The sequence below is a fragment of the Plecotus auritus genome (assembly GCF_963455305.1).
Source record: "Plecotus auritus genome assembly, chromosome: 3".
Classification (NCBI taxonomy): Eukaryota; Metazoa; Chordata; class Mammalia; order Chiroptera; family Vespertilionidae; genus Plecotus; species Plecotus auritus.
In genome coordinates this window covers 183,748,707-183,771,684 of record NC_137772.1, presented here as the reverse complement: position 1 = coordinate 183,771,684, position 22,978 = coordinate 183,748,707, and the positions used below count along the sequence as shown (strand labels likewise).

General features: G+C 40.0%; 1 protein-coding gene and 1 long non-coding RNA gene across 5 annotated transcripts in view; one reads left to right on the top strand and one right to left on the bottom strand.

The window, feature by feature from the left end:
- PDZRN4 (PDZ domain containing ring finger 4) overlaps window positions 1-15,002 on the top strand; it is a gene marked incomplete at its 5' end in the record, with an annotated part of 372,119 nt that extends 357,117 nt beyond the window's left edge. For all 4 annotated transcript variants that reach the window (XM_080662757.1, XM_080662756.1, XM_080662755.1 and 1 more), the window contains 3 exons: window positions 5,151-5,252; window positions 9,714-9,830; window positions 13,306-15,002. In XM_080662757.1, coding sequence (XP_080518883.1) covers window positions 5,151-5,252; window positions 9,714-9,830; window positions 13,306-14,829 — 1,743 coding nt within the window. In that variant the 3' untranslated portion in view covers window positions 14,830-15,002. The remainder of the gene's footprint in view (window positions 1-5,150; window positions 5,253-9,713; window positions 9,831-13,305) is intronic.
- Window positions 1-22,978, bottom strand: part of LOC308245453 — a 152,532-nt gene that overhangs the window by 2,117 nt on the left and 127,437 nt on the right. Inside the window, exon 2 of the long non-coding RNA XR_013960290.1 lies at window positions 10,374-10,431. This is a non-coding gene — a long non-coding RNA (uncharacterized lncRNA). The remainder of the gene's footprint in view (window positions 1-10,373; window positions 10,432-22,978) is intronic.

Below are 22,978 nucleotides of genomic sequence, written 5' to 3'. Positions count from 1 at the left end.
TGTCTGTCTGATTACTTTACATTCAGTGGAAATATGTCACACTTAATGAATAAATACATGTCACATTAAAAAGCCTTGAATTCAATTCTATCTGCACACGCAGGAAACAAAGAGTCTTAAGGGTGATAATGAAATTATATTAAAGAAAACTGTGACAAAATTGTACCCATAGACAAATAGCTCCCACATGGCTGATGGGGAGATTACAGGATACCCTGTAATGAAGAATTAATGACTCCTTTCCCAGGGAGATGAGCATGGGAGAAAGGGGGGATTTACTTCTTATCCTTCAAGTTTCCCAGCTGGCTTTTATTTAAATGAATCTCTTTAGAGCTATTGTGATTTTAATCTCCTGTTCATGAGGATCTAAGTAGAGTACCTCTGTGATCCTGCCCTCACTGTGTAGCTAAATTTTTCCAAGTGACTTAGACCATGGCCCTGCCTGTTAGATGACCTCACCCAGTGACACCATCCACACACAGATACTTGCAGGAGGTTGATACAGGGTAGGGATTATGCAGCAGCGAAAGCACGAGCTGACTTCCTGAGAACACATTCTGGCTATCACCTGTGTGTTTTCTCTCTGCAAGTGCTTGACAGTTCTATCTGCTGTGCCGCTGCCACAGGTTTGTGGTATCAGATGTGACTTTGGGAATTAATACGGGGAAGTCCCCTCACAAAATTGCAGCACCAAATAAAGACCAGGCATTTCTGAGCCAGAGGGGAAGGATTAAATGCCACCTGTGATCATCTTTCCAAAGGAGAGAGTGCTATATTTTCATTTTCTCCTTGGGATAATACAATTTAATATTCTGTGTAAGCAGCCTAATTTCATGTCAGCCAAAACCGTCTGTTGTATTTCTGAGGACTACATGGTGACAAAAACCGGCAAAAACTCAAACCAGTGGGACATAAGATTCCTAATGAGCCCTCTCTTTCTTTCTCTCCCCTACACACAGAGTGGTCCTCAGCATTTCTTCTTGCTCGTCTTATTTTCTTCCCTTTGGATAACTGTTTGTACCAATTTCTGTTTTACCCATCTCTACATTTCTATACTTCATTCACCTTCTTCCTATCCACCTTAAAATATGAACCCATTTGAAATGAATCATTTCTCTTCTGCCTAAGAGTCTTGTGTTTGCAAATAAGAAATTCCCTAGGTGGCTGGACGTCTACAATTTTAGTTGCCCAGCTGCCACTGATATACTAAAATGGGAAAACTGAAAATTGGTATAGTCAAGCAAAAAAGCTATATTAAACCATTTCTTGGATTTTAACATTTTACACACACACACACACACACACACACACACACGATGCTCATGTGCACATACATATAGGAGATTGGGCCTAAAATGAGATCTTCCCTGATGTATCTTTGTAATTGCCACAAACCTCCTCTCAGCTAAGACAATACTCATTTTGAAACTAATATTTGTATATGGCCATCCACAGAAAATGAGACAGATATATTATCTAGCAAAGTTGCTTTTCATCTATAACAGAAGTTGCATGTTGCCTTCTCCTGGTTCCCTTTCCCTCTCTGTTTTAAAAAGGGAAGCCTCCCATTAAATTGTGGTGACATGCTACTCATCTGTCTCCTCCCCTGGTTTCTGGGTCCTGCACCTTTATGTCTGCTGGTGTTTGCAGCCACTCCCCACAAGCGATCCTGTAGCTACAAGCCACCATGCAGGAATAAGAGCAAATGAAGGTGAAAGTTCTAGCTGATTCCATTCCTCAGATCTTCTCATTCCTTGAGAAGCATCTTTGTTGAAACCCATGGCTGCAGGTCTTGCCCCAAATCAGTTAGGGAATCTAGCTAAAGTCCTGAGGACAACAGGACTTAACAAACAGTTGGCTAAAGTGGCCTTTGTTTTGAAAAACAACAACAAAACACCACAATAAATCACTCTTTAATGCCAGATATCAGTGACAAGTTCATTTCATTCCACATATGATTCTGAATGTGAAAGTGTTTCTAAAATGTATGATCTGATAAGTGCCTCCCCCAAAAAAACAAGGATTGACTTCCAGGTCTGGAGACCATAACTGTAGGTCATTAGGACTTCATGGAGGAGAGAGATGCATATCAACTGTAAAAGGACTTAAAATGAAACAGAAATATATTGCTTCTTGATGGCTCTCTAAGAGTTGTAAGACATGTGAGATACGTTTTAAAATAGAACCATGTTTATTACTGTGGATTTAATTGTTGTGCATGAATTTTAATATATTTGCTTTATTTAGAAGACAATAATTTTCCTTTACTGAAGATTAAAATATAAATATTGACAGTAATAACAACAATAGCATCAACAGTAAAGTGTGCCAGGCACTTATTTAAACCCATATTTATATATCTTAATTCATTTAATCCTTATAACAGCCCTCTTAAAAAAAAGGTATTATTATCCATTACTAGGGGCCCAGTGCACGAATTTGTGCACCTTGAAATGAACTGTGGGTCGCAAGGCAGCAGTGGACACAGGGGCGGGTCTTGGCCCCTCCTGCCGTGCGTGGCCCCCCCCATCCCCTGTCTGCCAGTAACCCCGCTCCCACCACTGCTCCCACACACTGATGGCGCCAGCCCCACTCGCATCCACTGACAGTGCGGAGCAATTGGGGCCAGCACCAGCAGTGGGTACAAGTGGGGCTGGCGCCATCAGTGGGTGCAAGTGGGGCCGGCGCCATCAGTGGGTGCTGCCCCAATCGCCTCTCAGGAGCAGGGGGAGGTGGAGAAGCCCTGAGGGCCAATCAGGGCCGACGCCAGGCACTGGCAGTGGCTGCAAGAGGTGGCTTTGGCACCAGCAGCAGGTGCGAGCAGGGCCAGTGCCAACAGCAAGTGCGAGCGCCAGGCGGGACTGCGGCATGCGGAGCAAAGAATTTTCAGTAACCTCCAGAGGCTCGCTCCAATGACAGCAACCAGTGCCCCGCTTTGGTCTGGCGCCCCCACTCACCTGCTTCACCATCCTGCTGCGGTCGACGCCCACCATGTCCCGCGCGTGCCCCGTGGTGGTCACCGCACGTCATAGCTACTGGTTGTTCGGTTGTTTAGCCATTTGGTCTATTTGCATATTAGCTTTCTATTATATAGGATTATCTGCACTGTAATATTGGGAATATAATAGAAACATTAAAGTAACATACATGAAAAAGTATTTAGATTACTGGAAAGTGAAAGTTAGATGAAGAGTTTGGCAGTATGTGTATATATTCGAATGGAGAGTAGGAGGGAAAAGTAGTGAGAATTTTATTTTAAATAGAAAAATGAAGATAAGCTATGTGAGATCATCCAACTCAATCCCCTTAGGATCAAATGTGCCTCTAGTGGAGGGGAGGTGACTAGGTCCATGATTAACAGACAAGTAGATGCATTGCAGATATACTACTAAGAATTTCTATGAAATGGACATTAATCCTCAAAGTTCAAAGAAAGTAAAAGTTTTCATACTACACTTAATTGGGGGTGGAAGAGACATCGTGGATTCCATCACCTTCAACGTATCTTTATTTGAGGAAAAATGGCCTTGGATTCATTAGGAAAATACCTCTTCAAATATATATTTACGAAAAAAAAAAAAAAAAAAAAAAAAAACAAGATATGCTTCCCAGTCATTAGTCTCCGTTTTGGAATCAGAGCTTCTATTTTCTAACTTAATAAATGTTATTTGTGAATTGAAAAAAAAAAGGGAAAAGAAAAAATGCACTTGAAACTAATAAAGTCAGAATTTCCTATCTCCATATACAAGTGAAAAACTAATGGATATTCCTTTGATCAGAGTAAAAAAATACAACATGTGTTTGTGTGACTTTCCCTCCTTTGCCTATGATTGTCTGCGTTATTTGTTTTAAGTATATAAAAGTCTAGGAATTTGGATCATTTACTATGACTCAAAGTTGAGATTTCCTGGGCCTTTTTTTTTTTTCTTCTTGATAACTATGCCCTCAAATATCAGTCAGAATCCCAGGGACCCACAATGACAAAACCTCGGTAGTCTACTTCATGCTTTTAAGCAGAAATCCTTAGTGAAAGATGTTAGATTAATTATTGAAAAAAAATGGTCAGTGCAGCCACATTTTAATTTATTGATATAATTAATACTTATTTGAGATAGAATTAGTCGACCTCTTCAACTGAAATTTATTTTCATATATTTTGATTATATGTTAAGGGTGAAAAATCTCATTGTCTTTATGGACTTGAACAATCAATAAGACAAAATAAATTTAAAATATCTAAATAAAAAAGTTGGGTTAACTACATTTAAGCATGAAAATGTAGTTTCACATACAAATTTTAGAAACCTTATTTTCTCTGTCAGTTAGAACTTAGAAAAAGAAAAAAAAGATATTTTAAATGCCGCCGGAATCTTTCCTTTTTAGTCAGAAGTTTACTCAAGCTTGGTTTCTTTCACAAAGTATTCCTCTGAAAAGCTCATTTTACTCTGTGTTACTTCTTTTAAAATATTTTAAGTACCCTTAAGAGGTGAGTCTTAAGATAGTGCATTCATTTTATTGTTTTATAATTAGGATAAATCTTAGAAAGGAACTGGGGTATTGATGAGGATGTTACTAAGTGTTCCTTCCTTTGATTAGACTAGCACTGAAAGACATTCTGAGAGTGATTTGGGACAACTGAGTCAGACCCTCACACGGATATGAGATGATTAAATGAAAATGCAATCAGCAGTGGCCTGGGAGTGAGGCCTGGTGAGAGATAATACCGCAGCTCTCTAATTGGCTCGCAGCGAGCATGCAGGATGACGGATTTCAGTTGTGGTATTGCCACACTGCTTCCCCCAGCGCTATTATCTCAGAGTGACACTTCCATTACTCTGAGCGGAGAAAGATGAACGTCACCTGTCAGGGGCTGGTTAATTGTGTTGCTAGATGTATGTTGCCAGGGCGCAGGTTGGACATTTATGAACATAACTGCTTCCTCTGATGTCCGCCATCCTTCAGGGATCGATATGGCTCTTACAGTAAGCGTGTAATTGAGTGAAGGCACTTACCACTGAGGGGCAGAAGATGAGCCCATTGTGTGAGCTTCATTGTCCATACATTCACCATAAATGAGCTGATATTTGCCATTTATTGTGTGCAGCATTGTGGAAATGGAAACTAATGTGCCGCTTCCCTATGTTTTCTAGATAAATGGGGAGGATGTCCAGAATCGAGAAGAAGCGGTGGCCTTGCTCTCCAGCGATGAATGCCGGAGAATCGTGCTGCTCGTGGCGAGGCCAGAGATTCAGGTTGGAACAGAGATCAGAAGTCTCCAGACTGGACTTTATATCTATTACCTGCTATTCTATATGAGATCCATACCATGGCTATTGGTAAAACCAAATGTACAAAATACAGTGGAGTCATCTTTTCTAACTTACCAATCTGATCCATCTATAATAATAAAAGCGTAATATGCTAATTGGACCCCACTTCCTTCTGGACGACCTTCCGGACGAAGCTGGGGCTGCTGGGGAAGCCCGGGTCCTGGGTGCCTGCCAGCAGCCAGAGGGAAGCCTAGGTCCCAGGTGCCAGAGGGAAGCCAGTGCCGGCAGCTGGGGGAAGGAAGGCCTACTCTTGCATGAATATCATGCATTGGGCCTCTAGTATAATTATAAGTTAAAAGACTCCCTTATATTGCTCCACAGAATGGCAACCAAACATCGTCTTTAAAACACACACAGACACACACACAGACACACACACACACACACACACACACACACACTCACACACACACAAAATTGAATCATTATTTTCCTCTTCCACTTACCAGTTACTTAAATGAATTCATAAATGAAAAATGGTTGACGCTACACGATTTTTAATTCCGTGTGGATCCTTGCTGTAGGTTTTCATCTAAAATGACTTAATTGGCATTTTAAGGTATCTTGAAAGAATCTCTAGTGAGAGAAACATTAGCATATCTAGCTATCAACTTAAATCTTTTTAGAATAACTTTGCAAAATAAAGTGCCTTACACAGCATGGAGTGGTTCCAGGTATAGGAAATGAATTTTTTCCAAGTTTAGTGTGACAAAAACATCTGTCCGTCCCAAAACAAACTGATAGCTTCTAAAGGAACTTTTTAAAATAACTTTACAGAGGGGGATGAAAGGAAAGGAGGGGTAATGGTGGAAGAAAAGTACTATGGGTACTTTCTTTTATATCCTTTTTATACCCCACCACAATGCAGAAAGGACATTACATTGTCATCATTCTCTCCATCTGTCAGGAGTTTGAATGAAGTGGGTAATATCACCATTTGTCTTCTGGGTTATTGATCTGATCTTTTTTCAGACTCAGTAACTACATACTTTCTATAAATTACATTGAGTAAGTATATTTCAGTGTCAGACCGAATCCTGACTTGAATATAGTGGTTATAAAAGATCACCCTTTCCGCATATATTTCCTTTATGCCCTTGACTGTTCTAAATGGTTCCCAGAAAGCCTTCCATAGCCCAGGGCAGGGTACAGGTTACACCAGAGGGCTTAGCAGTGAGGAGGGAGCCTCTGCAACTGTCTGGACGGCCTATTTAAGAGTGAATTTTTAAAGTGCATATGAAATTGCACTCATTATCTGGAAATATCACAAACCAGTTCATCCTGCTGATCCCATTTTCCTGAAAAAGAACAATGAGGCTAAATACATATTAGTGAAATTCGTGGTAAATTAAAGAGAACGCGGCAGTCATCCCTGTTGTAGAAAAGATATTTTGATGTTATAGTGTGGTTTCCCTCCCCTTTCCAGGTAACTGCTAGAGAACCTCATTAATTTAGAAGGAAAACATTTCCTTCCCACATAGCTATAAAGGGCTTGGGAAAGAATAGAAATCAATGACATAAGACCAGATTTTGTTCATCTCAGGTGGAATACATATGCTAGCTATAACCAGTGGCATTTTCGAATGTCTGGCTGCGCTCCTGACCCAAAAGAATCAGTGTTGAAGGATGAATTTTCAAACAAGACTTCCTTTCCACAGTTGACAAAAGATGGTCGTCTGCTCTATAGTATTCATTCTGCCTGTCAAAATCAGCATCTGTTGTAGTTCCATGATTCTGGCCCCTTAGCCTTTGCCACACTGGAGTGGAGCTAATGGCCTTTAGAAAATCAGATTTCCAGGAAAATAAAGAAAAAATATGCATTGGAACACCACACTTTAAAAAATGTAATTTAAGCAGTACCTGTTATAAAGTGGCATAAAAAAAAGGTTTTTCAAAAACCTTTGTCTTTCTATCACCTATATTTTTATCAATTTTAACATATCTCATTATTACATTTTTTTGCAGGTATATTTGATTCAGGGAGAATGTGGAAGTTTTTTGAGTGCTTTTTCTAGCCATTTTTTAAAAATGTTTCAAATCCTCTCTACATTCTAGGGAATGATCTAGAGAGTTGCTAGGGGCAATATTGTGCAACTGTGCAATATTTTTAAATAACTCATTTCTTTCATTCCCTGTCAACTTTCTTTCATTTTCTGCCCATTTTCTTCCTCAGACCATTAGCGATATTGCTCTTCTCTGTTCCCCTGGGGACATGGAGGCAGAGAGAGCTCTCATAAGAATTTGTAGCCACTGCTTTGGTGACAGTACAGGTTGTTTCTCTGCAATGCCAGTGTGAGACCCACTGTCGTGCAGACAGATCCCCTGCATCACAGGGACAGTCCCCCTTCCCTGCAGCTCGGCTCGGGGGAAAATTCTGTCTGCCATGGCGCTGGGCAGACTGCCATGAATGCACATCTAGGTGAAAGGGAAGGGAGTGAGCAAGAGGAATCTCTCCTTATTGTGTGTCTATACTTCCAGCCCAGAGGAAAGCCGAATCATAGCAGACACACACTGAAGCAGAAGGCAACTCAAGGATCCGTGGGGTTTGTTAACAAGAAAAGGAGTTATAGGGAACCATTCATTTCCACCCTGTGGTTTCCTTATCTTTCCCACCCCTTCCTTTAAATTTCAGAAGGCGTTGTTCCATCATTCATTGTGTCAGTGTCAGCAAATATTTTGTTTTGACCTGATTTAAGAAAAATTCCTCGATGTTCCTATCAAAAGTAAACATTTCAAGCTTTAAGACATTTCTTTTGGAGTCTGCTGTTTGCAGTATCAAGGAACTTAAAAGGGATTAAAGAATGTCAAACTTGCCCTGGCCAGTGTTGCTCAGTGGTTAGAGTGTCAGCCCGCACACGTAGGGGTCTTGAGTTCTATTCCTGGTCAAGGGCACATGCCTGGGTTGCAGGTTTGATCAGCAGCCCTGGGTTAGGGGCGCCTGCAGGAGGCAGTCAGTCGATGTTTCTCTCTCCCCCTCCTTCCCTTCCTTCCACTTTCTCTAGAGAGCAATAGAGAAAGTATCCGAGGGTGAGGATTTAAGAAAAAGAAGAAGAATGTAAAACTTGGACAATTATAAATTGGACTGAATTTAAATTTTCAGTCTGCTTAATTTTCATAGTTCATCTGCATATCAAAGTCAGTGGGGTGGAGCTTGATCAAGTTATTAAGGCCACATTAAGATAAATGAGGATGAATAAATGTGTCCAGGATCTTGGCCCCACATAAAATTTCAGGTAATTTTAGTTCTAGATAGCCTTTAATAAATATCAAGAAACCTATGATTGCCTTCATGTTAATGAACATGATACATATACAAGAATGTCTCTTCTGGTGCCCTTTAAAGTCTTTCTGTTAGACTTGTTTTTAAGTGTTAGATTTACTTATCTTTAAACGGTTACTCTGCCAATTTGTTTAGTGGTGAAAACACCTGAAACTATTGTCAATTTGGCTCACTAGCAAGCTGCTGTTTCTCTGTAAGACAGAGTGAAGCAGAGATTTGCCAATCATTCAGTTAATGTAATCAGCATAGACAGCTAATTTATGTAATCCAGCTCCAAAATCCACTTGGAGAAAAATTATCTGTATTGGCTGTCAACACTCATCATACTAGCAAGGTAACCACCAGTTTTTCATTTCACTTTGTACTGAGAAGCCAAAGGGATCCGTACAGGGTAATTGGTGTGAGATGTCCACAGGAATGCCCGTGTTCAGCGCCCACAAACACAACCCTGTGTGCTCACTCCACCACCCTTAAATGCAACATTTGCAACTGGGCCTGAAAAATGGATTGAAATAAACATGACATAGCATCGCTTTTTTTGGTTTTACTGTTGTTGAGAAGAATAACTTAGACTCCTTTTTTTCTAAATGGAATAAAGATGTCTGTTTGTGGCAAGCTGCCATCTGGTTAACTTAGAATCCATTCACCTAAAACTCGAAAAGCAGCATGCGTGGGGAGGGCACTTGGTAGTCACATTGCAGGGGTGGGCATTAAAATTAAGGAAAAAAAGTCCCATCATCTCGTGGCCCTGTTCGTACCAGTGGATTTCTTCAACACAGGGCCAGTTGGAGGTAATGAGATGACAGCTGTGGATGGGACAGTGGGCTTTTCATACACTGTGAAAGACAGTCACGTCTGTGCTGGGAGATCCACTGGGTTATGAGAGAAAATCTGTAGCTCTGTCTTAGGAAAGGATGAAAGGCATAAAAATACAATTTTTTAACACCTTTTCTTCCTTCTGAGAGGTGAACTATCACAGGCTGGTATTCTAAAGAGAATCATTATGATAAAAGGAACTGGTCAGGCATCGCCATTTAAGTTTCCCCTATTTTAGCATGAGTCCTCACTAACCTAATAGAAAGCACTAATGTATTCTTGTGCAGCTGGACGAAGGCTGGCTGGAAGATGAAAGGAACGAATTCTTAGAGGAGTTAAACTTGGAGATGCTGGAAGAACAGCATAATGAAGCCATGCAGCACACTGCCAATGAGGTGGAGCAGGTAGGGCCAACAATTTGAACCATATCATTTGAAATGTTGCTACTTCTCTTTTTTAATATATAACCATAAATGGAGTAAAAAAAAAATCAAAGAGTCTGATCAAACATATCTATAATGGTAATTTTGAGAGCAAATGATAATCTCAAATGAAGCAGAAGGAATACATACAATTTTATTCTATTAAGAATATTTGTAGTTTGGGTAGCTGAGGGACTGTTGTCAATAGAGTACAGTAGTATTCAAATGCTGACCCAGATACTGTTCAACCTAATTCAGAAATTTAATAGTAAAAATGAATGTTGCCTCTCAGTATGCCAGCTGGAGACAAACTACAACTCCTAAGGTGACCCCTCCCCCCTCCCCCGAAATAGTCATTTTATACTTTAAAATTAATGTGTGTATTTGAATATTTAGGCAACTAAGGGAATATAATGACATGATGTAAACCATCCATCTTATTTGTGTTTTTGGCATCATGATGTTACCTTTATGCTGAAAATAGGATCAGTTCTACTTGAAATTATTGACATCAAATAGGCTCACCTATTTATTCAGTGAAAAATTCCGAGCTCCACACGTGTTCCCAGCACCACACTTGATCCTGAAAACACAAAGAAAAATGAGCGAAGTTCCTGCCCTTAATTAATTCGTAACTAGTAAAAGATCACACCGTGGTTTGGGGCAAACCAAGTCATTTCATTTTTGTTGTTTTCCTATTAGATACAAACAAGATCAATATGTCCTAGATTTTGTTTATGTAAGATTCATGACATTCATCTGCCTAATGTATTTTATTAACACTTCTGCTGTCAGTTCACTGATTTATTTAATTATCATCCTATTCGCAACATGAATCCTTAACACATCTTAAAAGATAATTTAAAAAATATCCTGACAGGGTTAGGAACGTAAAACACAAACATCCTATCACTTTACCAAGCTGAATTATGAAGTATGTTGACATGCTAGCATCCCGTAACACAGATGTATGTGCATCTATGTGCACATGTCCATATACTAAATAAATCATGAGATTGCAAACGACAGTGTCAACATAGGCATGTAGGCTCTATAAGATCACGGATGCTCATTGGCCACCTCAGAAAGAGTAGTTCAAGCTCAAAAGCAATGCTGCTACCATAGTGATCCTTTTCAATATAGGACAGGCTGAAATTTGGATGTATGACTTCAACACTGGCCATGAATATAAAGATATTTTGGGGTGGCAGCTGCTGGTTACAAGCAAGAAAGACCTTGCTCCAGGACTTTTCTCTCTCAGATACAAAATGCGGCCTGATGCAGAATTGACAGGGAGATGTTGGAATAAAGAGAGAAGGAGAGATCCTGCCCAGGTGAAGCGATATGGTGTCAGATGCTGCCTAGTCATCAGATAGAACACAAATGCTAGGTCTTTTGAGGTAACGCTAGATGTCCCTGAGGTTAGATTTTTATTGTGTGGAAATTTTTCTTCACCAGGAGACTGAAATATGATGAGAAGTGCAGAAACCCTTAAAAGTCCTTTGCCCTTATAAACAATAATACTACATTAGGAATGTCCTGGTAGAAACATTGCCTATCACTATAATAATTCTGTAGGGAAATGATAAATTATGGAGTAGCATTGCCTTAGAAACTAGGAATTCTGGGTTTGAGAATAAAAAAAACAAACTCCTTTATTTTCTCATTTGTTCATAAACCAGTGACAAAAGAAAGGGAACTTCAATTTTAAAATGCATATCCATATTTAAAAACTAAAATACATCATCATGTGAAAGTTTCATTTCACAGGCTATCCTTGGTTCTGTAGCAGCTCTTGACACATTGTATAACATCTCCCATAGCGTAATTTGTTTATATCACTTATACTGCATGCAGAATTTAAAAAATACTAGTATTCTTGTATTTGTTTCAGCTTATCACTAGATATAGGAAAATATCAATGTAAATACTGTGGTATAGAGACTCAAATGTCCAATATCAGTAATATTCCCTGGGATTTCAGGGAACAGCATGGGGATGTCACCACACTTAATATTGTTATAAGCTTATAGGGAGGCACATAGGGAAGTAACAGGCTTTCTATTGTTAGTTACAATGACTTATAACATTACTTTTCATCAATAAGACATTTAAAATCAATCTCAGCATGTTTTTGCCAAATGAGGACTTGTATTTTAGGGAAAGATTGAGAATCCTAGAGTAACATGACACATGGCCACATTCTCCCCTCTCCATTTGTTACACTGTGTTCCTCATTACTTATAATGAGGAAGAAAAGAAGTATGCGAACAGGCCCTTCAGACCTGCTCTAGAATACGTTTTATTACCCATTCTGCCCTTTTTTAACATTAACAGGCTTAATTATATACTTACTCCTGCTAGAGAAAAAAACTCAGACATAAGGAAACTATAGTCTAGAAACTGCCAGGTAGACTGTGTGAGGAGTGGTGGAAAAAAGTAACTTGGCCCTCTTCACAGAGAAAGAACTAGATATAAGGAGATGCAGTGGCAGTTTATTAGTCTGTGTGAAAGCCAAAAATTAGCATATATATGCTGATAAAATTAGCATATATATATATATATATATATATATATATATATATATATATCAAAGTATATTTTTTATATTATGCCAACATCTGGCAATGAGAGTGGCTCAGACTTTCAAGGGAACTGTTATTTTACTCTCCGTAGAATAAAACCTTTGAAGGAAATTACTGGTTAAGAGTAGAAGAATCTTTGTAGTGCCCCCAAATGAGTCCTAAGACATTATTGTTGCTTCTGAGCCACATGAGTTGGAGATGCACTGAGGTCAAAGCACACGTGTGCAGGAATACGGCATTCTGGACACGTAAGAAAGCCTGACTCTGGGCGATGGCCTTGCCTTCTAGACCTCTCTGTCACCAATATGCTAAACCCATCTGAGGTTAAGCGTCCTCATCTATAGATAGAAGGTCCTAGGCTCCAATACTAACCTATTCCTGAAATTTTGTGATGTTTGGCTAACCATTACAAGGGTATTACTAACTAGATCAATAAAATGTCCTCTGAACTTAAAATTCAGGGAAAAAAAATAAGGTGATGTGGCTTCTGAACTCTAGGCCTCCATATTGCTAAGGACCATAGACACTCTGTGTTACTCATTTTTTGTGTGTGTATTATCACCCCAGAAACTCATAAACATACCTTCACACCAGTTTCCCAAGTAGGAGAAAGCCTTAAGAATCACTTATTTAACTGTGTCCTGTTTTATTTATCCCCAAGTGAGTAGCGTAGCCACGCTCAGCTTTTGTTTTCTGTAATTCATGGCATAAAAAGCCACCTTGAGCTGACTGCCTTGATTTCTAACGTTGCTGTGGATACTGAAAGTGCCGCAGCTGTTTAGGACCCACACTTTTGCCAAGAAGCATTGTTTTCACAGCAAGTGTTTCAACAATCCGTGTTTTCTTTGTTTCCCTCAACATTGTTTTCTTAGCCAAAAAAACAAGAAGAAGAAGAAGGCACAACAGACACGGCCACATCCTCATCCAACAACCATGAGAAGGACAGTGGAGTGGGGCGCACGGATGAAAGCTTGCGGAACGACGAGAGCTCAGAGCAGGAGAATGCGGCTGAGGATCCCAAAAGCACATCTTTGAAGAGCAAGAGAGAGCTGGGGCAGAGCCAGGACACCCTGGGGAGCGTGGAACTCCCGTGCAATGAGAGCTTTGTGTCAGGTGAATGCATTGACTCGGACTGCCCTGGCAACCAAGATGAGGAGTGTGAACGATTCCGGCAGCTCTTGGAGCTCAAATGCAAGATTCAGAACCATGGAGAGTATGACCTGTATTACTCGAGCAGCACAATAGAATGCAACCCAGGGGAACAAGAGGGAGTGGAGCATGAGCTACAGTTGCTGAATGAAGAACTAAGAAACATTGAACTTGAGTGCCAGAATATCATGCAAGCTCACAGGCTCCAGAAGGTAACAGACCAGTATGGAGACATCTGGGCATTGCATGATGGAGGATTCCGAAATTATAACACCAGCATCGATATGCAAAGAGTAAAACTAGATGACATCATTGAACACCCAGAAAAATCAGACAAGGACAGTTCTAGCGCTTACAACACAGCCGAAAGCTGCAGGAGCACTCCACTCACTGTGGACCGTTCCCCTGACAGCTCCCTTCCAAGAATGATCAACCTCACCAATAAGAAAAACCTGAGAAGCACAATTGCAGCCAGTCAGCCCTCTCCTGGACAGAGCAGTAAAGAGTCGACCTCCCCCAAAGCCAAACTCACTGAAGGTTGTGGCATTGAAGGCAAGGAGAAGGTCTCAGAAAGCAACAAGCTTTCTGATCAAGAGAAGACGGGCAGCGAACACGTCCCTTACCTCTCTCCTTACCACAGCTCCTCATATAGGTATGCAAACATACCAGCCCATGCCCGGCATTATCAAAGCTACATGCAGTTAATTCAACAGAAATCTGCCGTCGAATATGCCCAGAGTCAGCTGAGTTTGGTGAGCATGTGCAAGGAATCCCAGAAGTGTTCAGAACCCAAGATGGAATGGAAGGTGAAAATTAGGAGCGATGGGACCCGGTACATCACAAAGAGACCAGTGCGAGACCGGATTCTGAAGGAACGTGCCTTAAAGATCAAGGAGGAGCGGAGTGGCATGACGACGGATGATGACACTATGAGCGAGATGAAAATGGGTCGCTACTGGAGCAAAGAGGAAAGAAAGCAACACCTGGTTCGGGCCAAAGAGCAGCGTCGGCGCAGAGAGTTCATGATGCGGAGCCGGTTAGAGTGTCTCAAGGAGAGTCCTCAGAGCGGCAGTGAGGGCAAGAAGGAGATCAACATCATTGAACTGAGTCACAAAAAGATGATGAAGAAGAGAAACAAGAAAATTTTGGACAACTGGATGACAATCCAAGAACTGATGACCCATGGGGCCAAGTCTCCGGATGGCACACGAGTTCATAATGCCTTTTTGTCAGTCACCACTGTATGACTGAGTGAATGGGAATGGAATGCAACTGATTTTAAGAGGGTGCTACCAATTTGGGTAGAGTATGATTGCCTCGTTCAATGTGGCATTTTTATATATATTTTCTGACTCTTTATAGTTTAAATTTTTTGTAAGGCAAAAATACCTGGTAATTTTTCATTTGTTTTTCATATACTAGTACCTTTTTTTTTTTTTTTTTTTTTTTTTTTTTTGCTGAGGACTTTCTTTAACTTGTGATATATTCATATTATTCATTTATATATAAAAACAAAAGGAAAGAAAACAAAAAAAAGCTTGAACAAAAATTCTGAGGAGCCAATTAATTTCCTATTTTATTGTATCTATTGTAAGTTAATATCTGGATTTATTTCTCTAGTTTACTTATTTTCTACTTTAATAACAAGTTAATGCCAAAACATTTCTATACTTGCTTCTTGGCATAATACATATTGAATCAAATCTGTTAATAAATCATGTACCACATCTTATCTTATACATAAAAATCACCTCGGTTTAACATCCCGTTGTACATTTAGCACATAAATGGCCATTGTCTTTGTCTCAGTAAAGTGTAGGTGGACAATCTTCCTGTGATATGTAGTGACATTGGTCATGTAGCTAGATAATTGTGGTAATTGTGACAATAAAAGAGAAATAAATTATTGATTATCCTTAAGAAAAGTTATCAAGGAGTGTTTTATTTTCATTGTCCACTGTGGTTGTCAGATATAAATTAGTTATATATGTATACTATTTAGAAGACTCCTAATTGTGGGTTATAAAATGTGTACAATTTCTATTACTTTTTTCCCCCAATAAAATTGTCTTGAAACACTTCTTACAGATCATGGTGTCACATATTCTTGCCAAGGTTAAATTAGATAACATATATAGAGCATCTTATAGATGCTAACTAAAATTTAATAAACATGAGTTCATGTTTCCCTTGCCTGCCATCCATGTAAGGAAAAGCCAAGGAAATTTTAGGGAAAGATATGGAGGAGAGAATCAGTGAAGTGTCTGATTGTTTATAATGACACTACGTATTAGTCAGCTCAAGCTGCCATAACAAAATACCATAGACTATAAGGCCTAAAGAGCAGGATTGTATTTCTCAGAGCTTGTGAGGCTGGGAGGTCCAGGATCCAGGTGCTGGCTAATTCAGGTCCCTGATGAAGGCTCTCTTCCTGTTTTGAAAATGGTCACCTTCTCACTTTGTCCTTACAGGGTAGAGAGAGGAAACTCCCTGGTGTCTCTTCTTATAAGGGCACTGATGTCATCATGAGGGCTCCATCCTTGTGACTTTATCTAAAACGAATTGCCACCCAAAGGCCCCACCTCCAATAGCTATCACATTGGGGGCTAGAACTTTAACATTTAATTTGGAGGACACAATTCAGCCCATAACACTATGTGCATTTATTTAGTCAGTCATTTGGGAATAAATTTGGGGGAACCATCTTTTTAATCATTGTCCACATAGCCGACTATAAATGCCTTTTATGTCAGTTTATTAAAACATGAGATTGTTAGATTATTAGGTAGGCTATTAAGTCTAGTTTTTCATCATATAAACATATAAACCATATCATGTCAATCATGATGCCTCCAGAGTGAGAGCCAGGTCAACCCTGTGCATACAAACATGAGTGCAATCAAATTTTTATTAAACCCAAGAGATAGTTTTAACATAATGGAGATACAATGTGTGAATATTTTTGAAGCTACTTTCCTGTTTAAAGAACTACAGTGGCTCCTTATGAGATCTTGAATCAGATTCTGATGCCTCAGCCTCTATTAACTAGCCCTCCTTGCCTATTGTGCTTCCCCTGTAGATCTGCTCTGAGTTATTACTGGCTTGCAAACAACTTGCCCATTTCTGCTAAAGTTACCTATGCTATTCTCCTGCCTGGGATTTCTGTGCCAAATCCTACATCTTTCTTAGAGCATAATTACATATACATGTTCTCTTTAGTACCTGTTTTGATGACACCAGATTTTCTCAGCATTTTGTCATACACTTTGATACAACACATTATTGGAAATTTTATTCTTTTGTTATTTGAATCACATACATAGAACTTATTGTCTCCCTACATAGATTTAAAGTTCATGGAATTCTGCCCTGGCATCTCCCTCTGTCTTTGTATACCTCTGGTAGAATGACATTTGAACAATAATGAATGCTAGTTATTTTATTAATTTTTCTCTCTCCACATATTAGTCCCTTTCTTTGTTACTGTTTTCTTTATTCTTCTACCCTTCTAAGTTATTACCTATGACAGGTTATTACATAGATGGAAAGAAATGAACCTTATTTGCCTATAATGAAAAGCTGGACTCAAATATTTTAAGATAATGATAGTAATAGCAATCTAAGGCAAGTAGAAATTTCATCACTTCTGACTTTAGCCATTGTTAATCTGATCAATAAGATTACCTTGAGTGTGCAAAGAATTAACTTAATCAAATGGTTTTAAATAAGAATGCCTGTCTTAAGACCTCAGTTCTTTCCTGACCTGATGCCTAAGGTTATTATTTATCTTCTTGACACAACTGAGTTTAAATATGTATTGAATTTGTTTTATTCCTATAGATAAATGTGATTTGGAACAAACATAAATTTTTCCAAAGGAAACATGTACACATCTCACAGAACGCTGTGTTTCCAAAGCTACCAGTTTAATTTTATTTTTATTAAAGCCAAGTGTGCTTGCCAACTTTTAAAAATATGATATTGGTGTTTTTCATGTCTGTGTTTATATAGTTCTACCACTTGAGAAATGTTGTTTTCAAAAATCAGTGAAAATCTGAAAAGTGTTATACTTTATCTTTCTACGGAACATATCTTTGTGCTAAACATGTTTTTTTAGTAAATGAATAATAAACCTGTTGCTCAGCAAAGAAAAATGATTGATTATATGTGGGATATTTTTTTTCAGTTCAGTAAATATATGTGGAGGTAAAGAGGAAAAATATTTTCTTGGGCTTGCCTTTGAAATTCCGTATCTTCTATTGCTTATTATATTCAATACTAGAGGCCCGGTGCACGAAATTCGTGCGGTGGGGGCGGCAGAGTTGTCCCTCAGCCAAGCCTGCACGCTCTCCAATCTGGGACCCCTCACAATCTAGGACTACAGGCTCCCAACTGCTCGCCTGCCTGCCTTCCTGATTGACCCTAACTGCTTCTGCCTGCCAGCCTGATCACCCCCTAACCACTCCCTTGCCAGCCTGATTGATGTCTAACTGCTCCCCTGCCAGCCTGTTTGCCCCCAACTTCCCTCCTCTGCCGGCCTGATCACCCCTAACTGCCCTCCCCTGCAGGCTTGATCGCCCCAACTGCCCTCCCTTGCAGGCCTGGTCCTTCCCAACTGCCCTTCCCTGCTGGCCTGATCGCCCACAACTGCCCTCCCTTGTAGGCCTGGTCCCTCCCAACTGCCCTCCCCTGCTGGCCATCTTGTGGTGGCCATCTTGTGTCCACATGGGGGCAGGATCTTTGACCACATGGGGGCAGCCATCTTGTGTGTTAGAGTGATGGTCAATCTGCATATTACTCTTTTATTAGATAGGATAGAGGCCTGATGCATGGGTGGGGGCCAGCTGGTTTTCCCTGCAGGGTGTTCCGGATCAGGGTGGGGGTTCCCTTGGGGTGTTGGGTGGCCTGGGCGATGGGCCTGTGGTGGTTTGCAGGCCAGTCATGCCCCCTGGTGACCCAAGTGGAGGCCCTGGTATCTGGGATTTATTTATCTTCTACAATTGAAACTTTGTAGCCTGGAGCAGAGCCAAGTCTTCTGCTTGCTCAGCGGTGGCAGCTGTTTCTGTTGGGATTTATTTATCTTCTATAATTGAAATTTTGTAGCCTTAAGTGGAGGCCAAAGCAGGCCAGGGCTGCAGAAGCTTGGCTTCCTCCATCACTGGGGGCAAACCTAGCCTCCTGCTCTCTCCAGCTCCGTGGCTGCTGCCATTTTTGTTGGGATTTATTTATCTTCTATAATTGAAACTTTGTAGCCTTAAGCGGAGGCCTGGACCAGCCAGGGTGTGGGGAAAGCTTGGCTTCCTCCATCGCTGGGGAAACCCAAGCCTCCCTCCTGCTCTCTGTGGCTGCTGCCATCTTGGTTGGGTTAATTTGCATACTTGCTCCTGATTGGCTGGTGGGCATGGCTTGTGGGTGTAGCGGAGTGATTGTTAATTTGCATATTACTCTTTTATTATATAGGATGTGACAGAAGTTGGTGTTAGGATACATATGTTAATGACCTGAGGGGGTTGAAAATAATGTATCTTTCATGGGTATTTCTTCTCTGCATGCCTTGAGGAGGGCTATTGTTGCCATCTTATTTTGTGCTGACTGTATCTTTACAAACATGTATGTGGGCTGAGGGAGGACTCTTCTAGCAAAGCCTTTCCATAGCTACATATTAATTTAACCCATGTCTTGGTGTGTCTATATCTTCCAGATCAATACATTCTTTTTATCCCTCCAATGAGCTTTAGCTCTCTGCTTCAAACTCCTTGTTTTGTGATGGTGCCACTGTTCACCTGCTCTTTCATGATGATCACTCATGTCTTCTCGAAATTCTCTTTTATCTAGTCAGTCACAAAGCAGTGTTAATTTTTCTTCAGAATGTGTCAGATCATCTTTATTAAAGATAAACCACTTTGTGGCTGGATTGTCACTATCTCATGCCTAACTACTTCAACAGTCTCTACTGTCCTCCCTGTATATCATCTCCAGTCCATCCTACATATGCAGCAACACTTGGCCTACTTTTGCTCACTGTGTACCTTCAGGAGTCTTTTCCTGAGAAATGGGATAAAATCTGAGTGCCTGAGACTATTCTCCAAGGAATCTGCCCCCCCTCTTTTTTCCGTCCAACATTTCTCTCCAAATAAGACTTCCAATTCAGACCTCAAGAACACTGCGTCTTGAGTAGATGAGTAATTTGATGTTCCTTCCAATGTTCTTTATTTTTAATTAAATTTTATTTTTACTAATAATCTTCATTATTAATTTTCATTCTTTTTCTATTTCTATTAAAAACCATTAATATAATTGATATAATAATATATAATTGTTAAATAATATCTCCTAATTTTTAATTAATGAAGTTGAACACAACAACAGGTTCGCTGACTAATTTACTTCTTTAAAAAAGAAATACCGGAAAAAAATGTTTTCTCAGCCAATTATTTTCCATTTATTTGAAGGTTGTTTTTTTTCTCCCTTCAGTTTCCTAGCAGTACTTTCAAAATGTATGTCTTCGGAGGTATATTAAAGGACTTAAAAGTTAGCCTGGCTAGCGTGGCTCAGTGGTTGAGTGTCAATCCATGAACCAGGAGGTCACTGATTCAATTCCCTATCACGGCACATGCCCGGGTTTGGGGCTTGGTCCCCAGTAGGGGGCGTGCAGGAGGCAGCCAATTGATGACTTTCTCTCATCACTAATGTTTCTATCTCTCCCTCTCCCTTCTTCTCTCTGAAATCAATAAAAATATATTTTTTAAAGGACTTTAAATTTTGATAAAACAAACCATTTGCTCCTATAAACATGCATGACATGGTTTCAGAATTTCAGTGAATAGTGACCACAGGAAGCCACTGACAAATAATTGACCATGAGAGCCACCTATTGAGGAGCACTTAGAAATTTTTTGTTCTTTTATTGTTGTTGTTCTTTTGTTTTTTGTTTTGTTTTTTGCTGTTTCCATTCAAGTGTACTACCTTTCACCCAGAGCAAGACCAGTTCACACTGGAAAAGTTTTGTAAGAAGTCTTGTAGAACAGAGCAAATGAGCACCACAAAGCAGATTATTTGAGGGTTGTTTTTGTGCTATTTCTAGTGTCACACTAGCTTCTGATTTAGTCAGACATGACTCCTTATAGTTTTTCAAACATGCCATTCTCATTTCCAACACCACTCTGTGCATGTTAGATGAAATCCTTTCTCTTTGTCCATCCCTCCATCAATGTTTATTTCATGTCTTCCCATCTCTCCAGGAGATTTCCCCTAGCTCCTGCTAATGGCCACTCTCATTTCTGCACGCTCGCAGCCGTGGGCAAACTACGGCCTGCGTCGGCTGTTCTATCCGGCCCGCGGAGCCGAAAGAGCGGAGGATTCTCTTGCTCTCCCCTCCGCTCCTTTACTTTGAATTTATATTAGTTCACACAAACACTCCATCCATGCTTTTGTTCCGCCCCTCCGGTCCAGTTTAAGAACCCATTGTGGCCCTCGAGTCAAAAAGTTTGCCCACCCCTGCGTCAAATGGGTGGTATATTGTTCTAACACTCACTTGATTTTCTGCCCAGTAGTGTCTAATTTTTGTTTCCATAAGGTATCTGTCATGAGTATAGTGTGCTGCACAGTTAGTAACCATTGCCACATATGTTCTCCTGGTGTTTCTCTGTTTTACTGAACAACAGCTGCTCAGGATTTGGGGTGCTGTGCATTTTTCACATATCCCAGTCAATGGTGTTGTATTGCATTTAGCATTGCTCCTGGATTCATGCACCATCGACAAAACTAGGGTCCTGCTTGTTATTCAGTATCCTACTACATGTTTTTAACTTATTAATATTCACTACTTATTTGCTCCCCCTCCCCCGCCCGCCACCTCCCGCCCAGCCTTGCCATTTCCTAGATTTGTTTTCTTAGGCAAGTTACTTAAGCTTGCTGCTGCTCAGTACAGTGGAGATAATGATAACCTTTTTCATATGTTATGTTTAAGTGGATTAATATATATAAAGAAGATACAGACAGTCCTCGGGTTACGTCGAACTCAACAAACGTCGTTTCATGGTTACGTCGCCATCTCCCATTTATTTATAAAAAAAAAAGTTCCGTCATTTCGACGTATGTATGTTCTTTATTATTTATTTACCACAAGTAAAGGTCAGAAATTGTTATCTTCCTTTTAAATTTTTTTTACTGTTTCACTTCATTACTGCTGTGTATCTGCTCCATGTGAGTGAAGTAAGTGCTTATGTAGGCGGGTCCCAACTTGCAGCAAAAATCGCGCTATGTGGTGCCGTAGGAATGGATCTCCGACGTAACCTGAGGACCTACTGTATATGAGTTCTGGCATAAAGTGGACATTCAGTAGATTTTAGCCATTATTTTTATTTCCACATAAGCAGACTGTGGCTAATATAATTTTATTAATCTGCCACAAATTCCACAGCTACTAAGCAATAGATTCTAGATTCAAACTCATGATGGTCCCCTCCCCAAATTTTTCTTCTTTCCATTACTTGCAGCCTCCACATTGAGAGTGGATATCGGAGCTAATAGCAACTTGTTCACTTAAGCTCTATCAGTTCTGCTTCAAACGACATCCAGATTCTGACACCATTTTCTGTATGTCATCAGATGTGCTGATTTTTTTCATTTGGTTGCACTGTATCAGTCAGCCTATTGTTTGAATTGTATGTTACCTATGGTGGGGAATTATGGTGGTAGATTGTATTTTTGATCAACCAATGAGCTTATGATTGTTTCTCTAGAACTAACATTTTTCCTCAAATTTATTATCACCCCTTGCCATTGTGCTGCCTACCAGTCCATGGTCAGAAATGTGACATTGTTGTAATGAGTCTCTTGGATATCCATTTGTGGAACTGTTTTAAATAGGAAGCATAGTCAATGCTAGCTATTTAATAAACCAAGACAGTGATTCAACTTCACATCTCTGGTGGTGATAATAGATTAGATGGGGTAAACTTTCCATGCTGTCTTGGAATGGTTGTGAGGCACTCTAGAAAGCAAAGCCTACTCAGATGTTCCAAAAAACTAGCCCTACACTGAAGTTCTCATTATAGTAGGGTCAGTGAGTATAGCATAGATTTCTATTGGTGTCGATTTAATTTACCCTGATTTAGTTTTTGAAACACAAAGATAATCAGAAAATTAATCTAATGGAGGACACACAAAAAAAAGTAGAAATGACACAGAACAGTCAAGAGAAGGGAATGTGTTTGAGAACCTACAATGTTCACAGTGTTAAATGCTTTACAAGGGTCATTAATAAACTTCTGTCTTGGGAAGATCAAATATGAGCACCTGAAGAGAAATCTAACTAGATAAAGCACTCAGTGCAGAATGATGGAGCCAATGAGGAGCACAGGAGGGTTAAGAGGAATGAGGGCTTCCTATGGG